We start from the raw sequence: 15,810 nt of genomic DNA on the forward strand, positions 1-15,810 counted from the left end.
AAGCAATTTCTATGGGCAGTGTACACTGATCAGTGAAATGAAGTCATATACAATCTAGCAGCTTTCGGAAATAACGATGTAAAGATCCTATTTATTAATTTCTTCTTACACTGAGCGGACCATAGGTCATATGGAGTGTAAGCTCAGTGGTTAACGCCGGTGCCTTTCAATCATAAGGTCCCGAGTTCGAGTCACTCGAAGATTAATTGTATGTCGTCCAGTTACAGAGTTGTTGACAATTCATAATCATGGACGTGAAATATGAATCTAAGAGACTGACTTCGGTCAGCTTGCGGCTTTGATAAGCCAATGATGGCTTCTTCACGAGGTCCTGCTTGCAGGAGGATCTCAAATACATACATATATTGCTTGCCGCTCGTTGATTCAACAGGCGCCGCCGCTGGTTCATTGGAACAAAGCGTGGGAGACCAGCGGTCCCGTTAGGATGAATAAACCGCGAAGTCTCATTGGTCTATCACGTTACACAAAACCAGGGTTATATATACGTACGGTCACGTTCATTCAAAATCGCCTAGTTTGTTTTTTCGCGTCTACGGGTAACGCGAGGATGCCGCTGAAATATTTCAGGTAGTATACCTATGGGCCTATACCTGACAGCAACACCAATGGTTTTAAACTTTATTCAAGTGACCAGTTAACCGGTGCCGACCCGTACTAATCGGTAGAACAATAAACATTATACATAGATATGAAAAAACGATTTTCCATACCATATTTCATATTTTTGACCCAAATTAACGCTTCAGAACTTGTTAAGGTTATATTTTCGATTTCCTTCCGTTCTGACGCATATACTTTCCGGTAGGAAATTTTATACATGTAAAGAGATTTGACTACTATATTTGTTGGCAAAGGCTCGGAAACTGTTCATCACCGGTCACCCGAGATTGAGGAATCAAAAGAAACAAAAGGCCAGGGATAGATGACGTCAGATCTTCCAAAACGGTCAGTTTAGCCGACCAGTTGACATTAGTCATCCTCGTTAACCAGCCCCACACTAAAACCTCATATCGACGACCATTGTAACATGTGACATGGGTTTGATGAGTCATAAATATTATGAACCAAAAAAATGAAAACTTCCACGACGAAAGATGACAATTTGTGTACTACTTTTTATTTATTATTTTTATTTTTTTATTCTTTCTTAAAATAAGTAAAATTTTCATTTTTACAATAAAATACATAGTTGTCAAATGTGGTCTCTGTGGTGTTGTGATTAAAGTTTGAAAAAAGAGAAAACAAAAAACAACAAAAGAATAATGCAACATGTATTTATATGAAGGTTCATATAAACCAGGTGGAATGATATTAAAATTTATTAAACAAAGAAGGTAAAATTGATGGTAGATATAAAAAAGGAACAGAAAATAAAAATGAGAAGTAATATTTATGTTTCCCACAAAAAAACATGATAGTAACGATTCCCGATTTATTTTCGATCATTCGTTAACTGTGCCTTTTGTTTCTAAACACATAATTGATACAGAACAATGGTTTTTTGTTGTTGACACACAATAGCTCTATTGTAAAATGATGGTACTACAATAGAGAATAAGTGACACCCTTTTACCTTTACCCCACTCGCAACCAATACCAATGACCATTTCAAGTGCTGGTCTAATTTGAATTTTTAGCTTGTTTTTTGGGGGAAAGACAAAGGTTAAAAATCCACTTATATGATTATCGCTATTAGCAGTTATTGCATTACAAAGTTTTTTTATTTTGTTACTCTTTGTGCATAGGAGTATATAGATCCTCTTGCACATGTAGGGTGTCACCACACAGTATTGTCAATCTCTTATTTCTATACTGTTGCTTTCATTTCAACATTCTTGCTGCATCATTATAAATAGTTAGAGATAAAAAAATCAAAAAATTCATTGGTTTTGGCAAAAAAGAAAGAATGTCACAAGTTGATATAAAAAACTTTTAAAAATTGTTGTACTAAAATTTAGATTGATTCATTTTCATCGGTAAATGTCATTGTTATATATCTCTCAATATTATAAGGCCATGATTCCCATCCTGTGCATGTAATAATTCAACAAGCAAAAAAAAATAAGAAAAAACAAATAGAAAAAAGAACCAAACAAGCTAAATTACCTGACCATTTCAGCATATTCTAGCTACCTGTGATCCTTAGATAATTATAAAATGTTGTTGTAAAGGGCCCTCATATACAAATCTCCTTTGTATAGACAATGTGTGTGAACACAGTTGTGTGTATTAGCAGTGGTTAGCTGGATAGGACCTAATAGCAAACCTTATTGGTTAACAAACTATTTGTTGAGAGCTTCTAATTTATCCCACCCATCTTGATTACATATTAGTTAACTGATAAGCAACTAACTACCGTGTTGATATGAAACTAAGTTGATACAAAATACAATCAATCTTTTGGTGGTCATTAACCAGAAGTCAAACACACTGTGGCAGAAGTTCCTTGTTCATAAGGAGTGTTAGCTTAGTGTTTTACGTAGGTGCCTTTCAATCATAAGGTTCCAAGTTCGAGTCACTCCAAGATTAATGTATGTCGTCCAGTTACAGAGTTGTTGACAATTGACAATTCATAATCATGGACGTTAATTATGAATGTAAGAGACTGACTTCGGTCAGCTTGCGGCTTTGATAAGCCAATGATGGCTTCTTCGCGAGTTCCTGCTTGCAGGAGGATCTCAAATACATACATAGTAAATCATACATTTATGACAAGGAAATTCATACATTCACAATAAGCTATGAATATTCTTTACAGTTGCAAATGGTTTCTCTCCCATTGGTTCTTTTAAGAAATGTCTCTGGTCTTTGACGTTGTCATCCATCTAATTTTGAACGGAATCAATGGCTACACCGATACTAAACAAAACTCCCAACCAGACCAAATTTTTTCTTTCTCCCGATATAACAATCACCCATTGAGCGGTAATTGATAACAAATGGCTGACCTACATTCCTCCATTTCTCCTCACATAGGTCAAAAGGTGAAATCTAAAAAATATTTTGATAATTTGATATCACCAATATTTAAAGGGATGATTATAATGCAAAGAATGAAGTTTGATATGTTTTTTAATCTGTCAGAAATCATTTGCTACCAGTTGTGGTTATTTTCTAAACCACTTTTATTGCAATCATGAGCTGCTCTGTTCAAACCGTTTTTGGTGGTTGTCCATCAAGGGTTACATTAATAAAGTAGAAAACCTCAGCAGAAAAACAGGACTTAACAGCCGTTAGAGCCTCCATACTTGTACATTGTAGGCTAGGTTAGGTGTATCTGCTATGACAGTGTTGTAGGCCATAGGCTCAGTACTGATTTTCAATTTGGGTAAAAAACTAGACATTCGACATCTCAAGACGGTAAAGTAACAAGACAGGAAATTTTCTTTCTTTTTTCATTTTGTGCTTTTGTAATTGTTGTGGGAGACTGTGGGTCTGTAAAAATACAACTAGAAACTTCAAGGTGTGCTTAGTAGTCTACAAGAGAAACAATAAAATGTTACCATAGAAACTGTTACTATGGCAATGGAGAAGGAATGACCAAACAAGTGACATTCATCTGGAACAGTTAAACATCAAAACAGCCTTTCCAGAAGAGCAAGAAACATTCGCAAGAAATATCCGATTGGAGATATCGTGTCCCGTCAGTTTACATGCTTGTGTAACTGGAAGTTACTGCCAAGTAATTTTGTGTTGGGTGTTTTTCAGGTCCCCCCTCCTCCCCCTGCCCTCACACTAACAACACAGTGCACTTAACTTTTGATATCTCCACAGAACTTTTTCATGCTAAAAATCTCTTAACTGCTCAACTAGCTGCTCTTTGTGACCTCTGAAATGACCTCGGCAGGCGTATCAATAACCAGATGATAACATTTAGCCCATCACTGCCACACCTGGAGAGGAAAGAAGAAGAAGTAGAAGAACATTGAAACACAAAATAAGACCACAGTTGAAAGTGGGAAACAAAATTAATTCAGGCAATCATTTCTATTCAACATGATTACATCATCTTTGAACTCTTGAAGTATTTTTTCTGGAACAGGGAATATAACCTTGGGCAATTTTTCTAGGACAGTTCCTACTACGTTTTGAAGTGACTGTGTTAAAAGCACACACTATCTTTGCAAAGCCCTCACATGTTCAACATGTGACAATTTTTTAAGCAAAATCATTTAACTCGACGTGCAACGTACGCCAAATAAAAATTCCCTTTTCACGCAACCTTGAGGTTTGATTTTGAGTTTTCAATGCACTGCTTTACAATACCACGTGACAGCAATTCACTATTTTTATGGTTTCTTTTTGGCATTTACTCAAGATACAATAGAAACACTCCCCTTCCCCCTCCCCAACAAAAAAAAAAACAAGGAAGATAAAAGTTGGTTTGCGTTCTGTTGAGTGAAAGGTACCATTGACAGAGTACAACCAGTACATAACTAATGGAGCTTGGATGATGAAACATCCGACCTTTGACCAAATTTTGACAGACTTCTTTCTTCAATTTTTCAGCATACTCTCTGAAGCAGATAGTACGCCAAGTTCTCAGGTGATGCAAGTCATTTCTACAACGGTCGTTAGGAATAATTTGTGGCTTATGGTTTGATCTAAAATGCTACAATGGGAGGTGGAGGGGGTACAGTAGGTGCAAAGAAAGGCACGGAAAAGGAGGGAAGGGGGGGCGGTTGGAGTAGAGTGGTGGGGGAAGGGAAGTGGAAGGGGGACTGGGATGGAATTAATTGATGCAACACGTTTCAACTTGACATCCTTAAACTAGAGATATACGCACATTTGTTATGTTCAACTTTTAAAAATGAAAAAAAAAAATGGGGAGAAGTTGATGAAATCTTGCCATCTTTCATACATAGACCCTTATGCATAAGGGCAATAGTAATTTCAATCCACCATAGTGTGCACTGCCCTCACTTTTTGGGGGTGGGGGGGGTTGGGATGGAATTACACTGATCCCATGCAACTTCAGTGCATAGGTTCACAGTCCCTTGATATGTCATTAGTTAAAATAAGTGTTTGACTTCCTGTTGGATATGATGTCATGATGGCATTTTGCTAGGGGTATTAAAAACTAATTAGCCACTGAATTACGGCATCAGTGCACAATACTTCCTTCTCCTTGGCTTTTAGCCAATTGTCATTTATTATTATTATTTTGTTATTTTTTTTGTGGTTAACAGGAACCTTTTTGAACTTTTACAGCTGAGGAGTTTGTAAGAACTAGTTTAAACACTGATAATGACAACTGTAACTTAAGAGCTTTTGTAGAGTCACTGTAAACACTTTAAATTGATACAAAAGAGGAACTACCTGATGAATCTAATCTTGTAAAGACATTTTTTAGCGGTAGTGTTTTGAATTTGTCAGATCTGACTTGTAAATCTGCTATTTACCAAAAGAAAAAAAAAAAAAAAAAACCTCCAAGGCCTATTCATCCTGAAGTAGGAATAATGATAGCAGTGCACATGAGTGCTAATTCTGAATTTTGGCAACAGGATTCGTGGCACTTAAGTTTCCTAATAGTGTACCTTACAGCTTTATTAGGATACTGTTGGCATTTTTGCACATCATTGAAGCAATCCACGATGCACATACTAAGTAGGGTTGGGCGATATTTGCTTTTTAATGTCACGATAAATAGTTCAAAAATTATCGCGATATTTCGATAATTACGATAATTTTTTCTTGTTGTTTTTAGTGTGTTCGCGAACACACTAAAAACAACTGCCTTTTTCCCACCGGTGTTTTCGCGCAGCAAACACACCGAGCATAATGGCGTGGGGTTCAGGGGCCCGCCTTAGAGCCCCGTTGGGGTCAAGGGGTGGAACCCCTTGTGGGGGTCCAGGGGGCGAAGGACCCCAGAAAAGTTAAGTATTTTTACGTGTCTGGCGATAAAAAATTCGCAATTGAGGATTCAAAATACTGACTAACTTTATGAATTTAAATTGTCACGAAACTGATGAAAGTTTTAAAATGACAAGTTAGAGTAGCTATATAATGTGATAAAATGAAAAGAGAATTAATCTGTCTTACAATCTTTATAAAGTTTAACTTACAAAACTGTCGATATTATGAAACAAACTACGTTCGGCAAAGCCCCGTTTCTAGACTGCCTAACAATCAGTTTACAACTGCAGTGATTAACCGTACTTAAATAACACAGTAGGCTACATGTGCTTCCAATTTTCCCAGGTACCTTACCAAACAAGTTACAACCCCCCTGTCTAACACCTGTTTGTTAACATTTTTGGCACGGTTCCAAAAAACTTTTCATGGAGTAAACTATTTTGGCTCCACTCTAGAATTAATTAGGTCAGTCAGTAAAGGATCGGTAAAGTTATGCGAAATATTATCTTAGACGTTAAAGGAAAGTAGGTAAATATCCCCGTAACATAAAGGTAAGTAAAACACACCTCAAGCCAACCGACTCCTCCGCATAAACAAAACAATCTATTCCCCATGATACACGAGGCAGTCTACAGTATACCATACAGACATAGCACGATATCAAGGCCCCAATAGCTACAGTATGGCCATCTTTATGAAAGTAAACCCTGTAATTCCATGTTTTAGGCCACCAGGCGTGATTAACTTAATGCTAAATATTGTTTCCATGTCCTTGTAGAAATCGTCAACTTCTCAAAATACAATTAGTTGTGTTTTTGTTGTTACGTGAAAGTGGTTACGACGAAGTGGTTAGGCTATTTACTATACACTTAACTATGGTAGGATATTATTATTATTATTATTTAAAAAAAAAAAAAAAAAACTTTCTTTCCCCCCGCTTTACACCAGATGTGGTCTTCTGGTTTATTCATAAATGGGTGTACTAGAGCCTTGTTTACATGACACTTGTTGCATTTAGCACGATATGCCAGTTTCGTGTGAATTTTTCGAATGTATTTTGCTCGATCTTTCGTAAAATTAGAAAGGTGTACCAACTTACTTTTCGTACATAATTGGTAATTTCTCTACTGATTTTCAGAGTTTTGTTCTCTATACAGTCAATGTTGTAAAGGACGGGTTTTTTACGAAGTGCAAAAGTCAGTAAATGAAGTTGATAAACTTTATTTCTTTTCAACTTTCTTAACCATGGAATGCTAGAATAACATTTAAACATAAATTGGAGATTTTTTACTACATTTATTTCAAATTTCTTTCACAAGAAATTATCGTCATTTGTTCAATCCTCAAAAAATATCGTCTTGAAAAAAAAATTATCGCGATCATAATAATTTTCGATATATCGCCCAACCCTAATACTAAGTTTATCTAAGGTAAGACTCTTGGGATGTAATGTCCTTGCCCAAAAAACTATAGCAAACTCTGTACTCATGAATGCCAAAAAAAAATGTCCAAATTATGATTCTTGTGATACAGAGCTAATAAACATACCAAGGTTGGCTTTTGTTGTAAAACATTCTCACTCCTGAAGTTTTGTGTTACATGCTAATACACATACAAACTCAATTGCACGAGTAGGTAGTACTTGCCCTGCCAGTTGTGTTATATTACTGTTTATTATCATTGTTGAACTGATACAGCTAAGATGACCTCTCAGTCGCCCGGTAATTGTTTATATGGTTGTGGCCAAGTCTACATACCCGCGCTTTGCACTTGTTTATTTGACCTAGCCTGACACTAACTATATGACAACACTACCATCATCTTGTACCTGCATATCTCATCCCCTCACCATCACCTCCCCCTACCATCTTGTCTCCCTCATTTCCCCATCATCACCCCTATCCCCTCAAGCCCAAACTTCACCAACCCCTGTCAAACACTCACCCAATCTCATACCCTCACCCATTCTACCCACTCCCTCAACCCATCATCTCAATCCCCTTTCATACTCTCTCCCTTATCCCACCCCCTCCCTCACTCCAAATCCCATCCCCTCCTTTCACCCCCTAACCCTCTATTCCACACCTCTCAATCATCTCCAATCTTGTCATACCTTCACCCTTTCCTTCACCCCCTCTCCACACTCTTCCCCTTCCAATCCACTTTCCTTCATTCTCTTTCCTCACCCTCTCTCCACCCCCCTCCCCTCTCTCATCCCCCTTCCATCTTTCATCCCCCACCCCTATCTGCCACCCATCTCACCTTGACTGTTCTATCTATTGCTCTCTTTCCTCACCCTCTCTCATCCCCCTCCCCTCTCTCATCCCCCTCCCCTCTCTCATTCCCCTCCCATCTCTCATCCCCCTCCTCTCTCTCATCCCCCACCCCTATCTGCCACCCATCTCACCTTGACTGTTCCATCTACTGCTCTCTTTCCTCACCCACTCTCATCCCCCTCCCCTCTCTCATCCCCCTCCCCTCTCTCATCCCCCTCCCCTCTCTCCTCCCCCACCCCTATCTGTCACCCATCTCACCTTGACTGTTCCATCTACTGCTCCTGAGAACACTATTCCTCTAGAGACAGCCAGGCATGCCACACTGCCAGTGTGTCGGATTAGTGTCTGTGTGCAGATCATCTTCTCCATGTTCCATACCTGGCAGAAAAAATCAAACGATTGTCCCCGTAAGAAAAGAACTCTCCCATCTAAAATTGTTACACAATTAATTTTAAGGATGCAATGTCTGCCTAATTAATCCTTCAAAAAACTAAGATATCAGGATATGTCAGGCATATATCCTCCAATATTTGGGAAAAAGAAAAGAAATATGTATTAAATTCTTTCAAATTCACTGTTTAAAAAAAAAAGGCACATTGTGTAGTTATAAGCAAGCTTTGTCGATCATGTTTGAACACAGACTATTTAAAGGCTCATAGGTTAAACTCTGAAGTGCTTGTGTCCACAATGACGTAGCTTCACACATGTAAGGGGGGACATCCCAGTCGCACAGTGACAATTTTTACGAAAGGCAAAACCACCTTCCACACTGCCAGTCGAATAACCTACATAGTAACTCATGCTTGTTCCGAACCGGCTGATGGCTGCTCTTGGAGATTACATACATCGCAATGTTTTGACACATTTTTTGTAAATGTCCCCCAAAATATATCCCCCAAAGTATGTCCCCCCAAAATATGTCCCCACAAAAAATGAAAAGCATTTACCCGTAGAGATCTGTCGTATGACGCACTGAAGAGTCTTGTGGTGCCGGGTGCAGAAATGACTCCTAATGCATAGACTGTCCCCGTATGACCAGTAAGCGTGGACACTTGACTAAAAGTCTTTCTGTCCCATACCTGAAAATTAAATAATAAAATGATTCTTATCCTCTTTTAACTTTCAAGTTTATATAGAAAGGCACCCTCCTGCAATTTTTAATTTTTTTTTCTTCAAATCAAAGCTTACACCTATTTAAGAGTCGATATCGATACACCTCAGCAATCTCCTTCAGGAAAAATGCCGCAAAGCAACAGGAAGACATCTTTTTCAAGATGTTATCAAACAGGATCTGTTTTGTTTTGTGTGGCTAGGATGTCAGATTACACAAATGGAAGTAAATGTGGTGTGAAAATTCGGTCAATTGAAGGGACTTGTAACCACCTTAAAGGCCAACTATGGAGACTTTTCGATGAACATAAAATCCCACAATTTTGCATGTATGTAATCCTTAACTCACTCCAATTACATTGCTGTAATTAACTTTACCAATTTCGGACGTTAAATATGTGAAAAATTGGAAGAAAAGTCAGCTTTTTAGGAAACCTATTTCAGACATTCCTGTAACATTCCTAAGACATCAGGTGACCATGTGAGTGACGTCATCTATGGTATACACAACAATACTTTTAGTGTGTAAAGTTGTATACTTGAGCTGCCAAAAACATCAACAATATTACTCCTTTTCCCCTGAAATGCCACAATTCTGTGTTGTTGGAGGTTGCGGTTATACCTCAGCCAACAAAAGCATCAGCTTTTTTAGCTTTCCGAGTAGAAGAACCGACGTAAAACGTCGTAGACTTTGGATAGACTTTCAAGTTTGTGAGATCCACGCGGAAAGATTTTTCAGCACCCGGAGTATCTCATGCCCATGACCCTGCCTCTGTGTATGCCGCAATAAATGTCTCATTCTGCGAAACTTACTTTCGACAGCTGTGGCGGACATAGCTAATGTGAAATTGATCCTTTCTCCTCGTACACACGCTCTGGACGTCCTTACATGTAACATTATATCACGCAATTGACAGTATACTATTAACTGTTTGAGATTACCGTATGTAGACCGTGTATGGACCGTGCCTAGGGTAGCATTGTTAGTACATGTTGTGAGTTACAACTCCCGCCGGGGTTGGCTCACAGCATGTGTAAATAGTCATGTTAGGATTTCATCGCATTTATCTATTTCATTTGTTGTATTCCAGAGTTGTGAGTTCGTGGTACATGTGTTATATTGTCCGTTATGTTTGTTCCGGCATCTGCATGGTCCAAGGAGTGGAATAAAAACGGTACTATATAGCGATCGAACGTTTTATATCGTTAGTGACTGCCTTGTGATTGTGGGATGTTACTGGTCAAGGCCTGTTTCAACTACACCTAACTCTATGGAATTACAGAGTCACGGTAGTATTTCGCCCAGGATTGAACGAGAAATGTGGATTTGGGTATTCACTGCTATCTTTGGTTTATTGACAGGATACTTTGTCTGTGTTTGTACTTTTGGATATTAAATACGAGTAAGTACTATGTTCAGCTGAAGCTTAGTCATGTATATGCTACCCTGGTCGATTCGGGCCAGCGTCTTCTCGTAGTTGTTCGATTATGTTTAGTGTTTTTATGGTAATTCATTGACAGTAATGTAAACCATTTTCCTGTGACATATCACGCATCTTTTAGGTCTATTGTTCTGTTCAGTTTGCGGTATCTTGCGATCAAATTGTATTACGGAATCGGCAAGCTGCTTGCATATTCTACAGTATATTGTACCGCACTAACCTATTGACGCTCCGCTATGTAAACAATGCCTCCATTTGAGTGGAAATTTTGCAAGTAAAATAACCCATTTTACAAAATTTTCTGCTTAAAATTGTCTTAAAACTAGTTGTTTACCTTCATGTGTTCTTGTTTTAAGCTAACAGCTTTTCAAACGCTCGAAATTGGAAGTCAAATACAGTACAATTGTTCGCTATCTGTGCATAAACAGTACCTATTTCAGCGTTTCATTTTCGCGGTATACCAAAGATGACGTCACACGGTGACCAGAGGCTCCTTTGGGTCAATCTCTGTTTTCAGACATTCCAGAGGTACATGTCACGTGACTACCCAAAATGTCCATTTTCGTGGTCGTGTTTTTACACATGTTGATTATGGGTATGTAACTCCCAAATTAATGGAAAATCCCCCCACAAAAAATTGTCTCCATAGTTGGGCTTTAAGCCTTCCAAAAGCAATGTACAAAATACATTGCTTTACTGGTGAGTGAAGAGGCTAGTTTATCAGAGATGAAAACTTTGGATTCCCATAGCTTAAAAAAGTACATGGTCATGATATTGGAGCATTGAATGTGCCATGAATGACCTACATGTCAGCTACAAGAAACCGGAAAACTTTTTTCGAGATGTTATCAAACAGGATCTGTATTTTTTTGGGGCTTAGATGTCAGATTACACAAATGGAAGTAAATGTGGTGTGAAAATTGGGTCAATTAAGGGGAGTTTAAACCACCTTAGGCCTTCCAAAAGCAATTTACAAAAGACATTGGTAAAGAGGCTTGTTTATTAGAGATGAAATCTTTGGGTTCCCATAGCTTAAGAAAGTACATGATCATGATATTGGAACATTGAATGTGCTGCGAATGACCTACATATATATGGGACCTATATAAATGGTGTTAAGTTATGCAAAATTTGAAGTAATTTATGTTTCAAACCTATTCCATTTATCTTTCAAACACAGCAAATTTCTTTCCGCTTCCAAATCCTTGAACGAAAAAAACCCAAAATTTTGTGACGAACACAAAAAAAGGATTACAACCCTTTAATTTGAATACCAGAATGAGCATTGATGCAAGGCAGCATCTTAAATGAATATTTATAATTAAACTATCTAGTGGTGTTTCCTTTTAACGTTCTGGTTAAAGAGTCCTTTAAGAGTGATCGAGGTGACTCACATGGATGTTATTCTCGTATGTGCCTGCCACTATGTACTGGTTGGTTATCGTTATCGAGTAGACACTGCCTCCTGAAGTCTGCAGGCTGTGTACTACTTCTAACGTATTCACGTCCCATATCTATCGAAAGAAAAGATTAAAACCAGTTCAGAAATCAGAACATGGATGCCAAATTAAATACATAAACCTATGACAAATAGAGCTTGGATACAAACCTTCAGCTGCGGACAGATTTCATCGTGACAAAAGCACTATAAGCTGTTTAATGGGGAGGGGAGGGTGTCAGGTAATTGTGGTTACAGAGAATAAGTTCAAAGGTCATTTAAGCATGAACATCCAGACATGTTAAAGAGACATTCCAGCAGCTGAAGTTGTTTGCTTGATAAAAATGCTGGACATTTACTACACCTCTAGGTCAAAAACCAAATCCTTTTATAGGATTACGTATGGCAGAGATAGGAACTTTCCAAATTGTTTTATATTTTTTTATTAATGCATCTGGCAACATTTAGAGTGAATGATGTCATCAGGTCAATTCAGCTGGCAAATATCTTTTTTATTTATTTTATTTATATTACTCAACACACTTCTTCACAGATGAAAAGAGCATTTCGATGAAACTTCTGATACAGAGAACATTGACAGCTATTAAAGCAAACATTGCCAATGTTTTAATATACAATTCAAGGATAAATCAACAAGAATATTATTATTATGATAAGGGTAAAGTAAAATCCTTGGAAGAAAATCTACCCTATTGACATCACAGACCACCTGCTGTGATCCACTAGTTGCAAAAATTGAGGGTTTAGCCGGTAAAATAGGTTGCATTCAATCAACCGTATCTGGAGAAGGAACAAGATATTAAGATGGGATTTTCAACTAACTGTGTGGAATATTTTGCTTCTCCATACGAGTGTCACATTGTTTACTGACAGAACATCCCTTGAAGGTAATGTCACCACAATATAATATAATAATATGCTACAATATATGCTACAAAACTGACCAATCAGGACACTTACTGTTATCGTCTGGAATGATCCACTGTACAGGAAGTTACCGCTAGCAACCAAGGCTCTCACCCAGTGATTCAAATTGGAAAATTCTTGCTTTAGTTCCATAGTATGAACATCCCAAACCTAGAGAGATTACGGAAGAAGGGGGAAAAAAATTGTTAATGTCTATAAACAGTGCATCATTTCTACCAAACCTGTAAAATTCCCTCAAACACTACAAAGTTTTGTTATGAAATAACCAAAATTTAGTTAATTTAAAAGTAAATATATTTGCAAGGGTACAAATCTTTGATTTTTCGTTAACCACCTAAGACTGCAAAAGGTAAAAGAAAAATAGTGTATCTATTTAGACAATAATTTGTTGACTAGTATGGAGAAACAATGTTTCATATTTCAAGGAAAAATCAGGAAACTAACCCCCAAAAAGTCCTTACTGTTGCAACCAAAAAAAACTTGGAAAAATTGATGACTGACTTAAAGGTACAAACCTTTATTGACTTGAGTGAACCTGTGAATAATTTGTTGTCTGCTGCCACCAATGTACAAACCGCATGGTCGTGTGCTTTTACCATCTTCTCCTTCTCCAGTGTATCTATGTTCCAAACCTGGAAAAAAATCACAACCGAGAGTCAAAATTAAGGACTTGGGAGGGTAAGAAACATCACAGTCAGTCCATACACAAATACTTATATGGAATGCAAAACGAAATTTCAAAAATTTGTTTGTTGTAAAAACTGACGTTTATTTTAATTTCTACAGTACTATGACTCTGTCTGTGACTAGGTATTATAAAATAATAAAGATTAAGTGGAAACCAGTTTAGAAAAGACATTTTAAATGTTGAAATACAGCCCTTTGAAATCAAATAATTCATATTCTCAACGATAAACTCATTACAATAAATTTTTAGGTTTTATATAGCTACCAATTTTTATCAGCTATTTTCTTATCTCCTGAGAGCATATTTAAACAGTGCCTTTTTTAGGGTCTTTAAATATTTTACTAAAAGTAGCCTTTTTTGTCCAATTTCTATTCTGTCAAGTGTTCCCCTTATTAAAGATAATATAAGAAATATAGTTCAAGAATATAGTTATGGAATGACAGACCAGCCATGTACTGAAGACACTGACAACCAGAAGTTGATATTGGCTTAAAAAATCATATTTGAATCTTAAAAAAGCAAAGATGTTGTCTTACTATCACAGAACAGTCCGCAGAACCACTAAAGATACTATTTCTGTAAATGTGAGAAGGAAGCAAAAAAACAAATTACCAAAGCGGCAAACATATATTGGAGGCAGAATACATTTTTACAAGAATAATAACGCTTTATTTCAATCTAGAGAGCTTGCAACTCTGCACCCTAAAGTCCCTCTTACATGATCCCACGATAAACTTCCATCATTACCTCCTGCAATACACTGAACACCTTCTACATGAAAAAAAAAAAAAACATCTTTTTGAAAAGCTTCCATGAACAAATGGAAAACAAATTCTGCCCCAGTACAAAAAAAGAAGAAAAAAAAAGAAGTAATATTTATATAATGAACATATTAATGAATGGTAATAATTTATTTCATTTGCACCCCCACACTGCCAAACCCTTCCCAGTCATATCAGCCTCTCCCACAATGCCAAACCCTTCTCAGTCCATCAAACCCCCCACCCATACACTGCCGAACCCTTCCTAGTCCATCACCCCCCCCCACTCACACACTGCCAAATCCTTCCTAGTACATCAACCCCCCACTCACACACTGCCAAACCCTTCCCAGTCCATCACCCCCCCCACACTGCCAAACCCTTCCTAGTCCATCAACCCCCCACTCACACACTGCCAAACCCTTCCCAGTCCATCAACCCCACCTTCCCAGTCCATCAGCCCCTCCCACAATGCCAAACCCATCCCAGTCTATCAACCTCCCCACCCATACACTGCTGAACCCTACCTAGTCCACCCCCCCACTTACACACTGCCAAACCCTTCCTAGTACATCAACCCCCCACTCACACACTGCCAAACCCTTCCCAGTCCATCATTCCCCCACAATGCCAAACCCTTCCTAGTCCATCAACCCCCAACTCACACACTGCCAAACCCTTCCAAGTCCATCAATCTCAACTCCCACTCACACACTGCCAAACCCTTCCCAGTCCATCAAACCCCCCCCCCCCTCCCCACCCACACACTGCCAAACCCTTCCCAGTTCATTCTGTTAAATGGTACAAATGTTAAACGCACCCGTGCACACATAGGGTCAGTACTATCCCTTCATGTCCCTCTAACGTCTTCTGACAGGTGTAGTTGGTACAGGTATCCCAAACTTTGATGGTCTTGTCTGTTGAGCCACTGAATAGCTGATCACCACTCACACAGAGGCACCACACTGGACCCTAGGATTAACCCAACAAAGTACTTATTATAAAATCCCAAGAAAGAGGAGGCAGAACAATGTAATTATTAATGTTATTATTATAAAAAGTCCCAAGATAGGAGAGGCAGAAAAAAGTAATGATAATATTAGGATTGTAAACAGTGCCAAGATAGCAGAGTCAGAACAAAGTAGTATTGTTATTATTATTATTGTCAAATCCCAAGTTATGGGAGGCAGAACAAAGTAATTATTATTGTTATTATTCTTGTCAAATCCCAAGATAGGGGAAGCAGAACAAAGAAATTATTACAGTGAAA

The 15,810-nt window shown here is 38.0% G+C and overlaps 1 protein-coding gene across 4 annotated transcripts in view; it reads right to left on the reverse strand.

Annotated features, from left to right (window-relative positions):
- Nucleotides 1-2,058: 2,058 nt before the first annotated feature.
- LOC139960240 (E3 ubiquitin-protein ligase TRAF7-like) overlaps nucleotides 2,059-15,810 on the reverse strand; it is a 46,076-nt gene continuing 32,324 nt past the window's right edge. For all 4 annotated transcript variants that reach the window (XM_071958441.1, XM_071958442.1, XM_071958439.1 and 1 more), the window contains 8 exons: nucleotides 15,361-15,512; nucleotides 14,316-14,355; nucleotides 13,607-13,723; nucleotides 13,125-13,241; nucleotides 12,100-12,219; nucleotides 9,101-9,232; nucleotides 8,412-8,531; nucleotides 2,059-3,914 (listed from right to left, as the gene is read on the reverse strand). In XM_071958441.1, the coding sequence (XP_071814542.1) occupies nucleotides 3,903-3,914; nucleotides 8,412-8,531; nucleotides 9,101-9,232; nucleotides 12,100-12,219; nucleotides 13,125-13,241; nucleotides 13,607-13,723; nucleotides 14,316-14,355; nucleotides 15,361-15,512 (810 nt within the window). In that variant the 3' untranslated portion in view covers nucleotides 2,059-3,902. The remainder of the gene's footprint in view (nucleotides 3,915-8,411; nucleotides 8,532-9,100; nucleotides 9,233-12,099; nucleotides 12,220-13,124; nucleotides 13,242-13,606; nucleotides 13,724-14,315; nucleotides 14,356-15,360; nucleotides 15,513-15,810) is intronic.

Source organism: Apostichopus japonicus, chromosome 19 (genome assembly GCF_037975245.1).
Source record: "Apostichopus japonicus isolate 1M-3 chromosome 19, ASM3797524v1, whole genome shotgun sequence".
NCBI lineage: Eukaryota > Metazoa > Echinodermata > Holothuroidea > Aspidochirotida > Stichopodidae > Apostichopus > Apostichopus japonicus.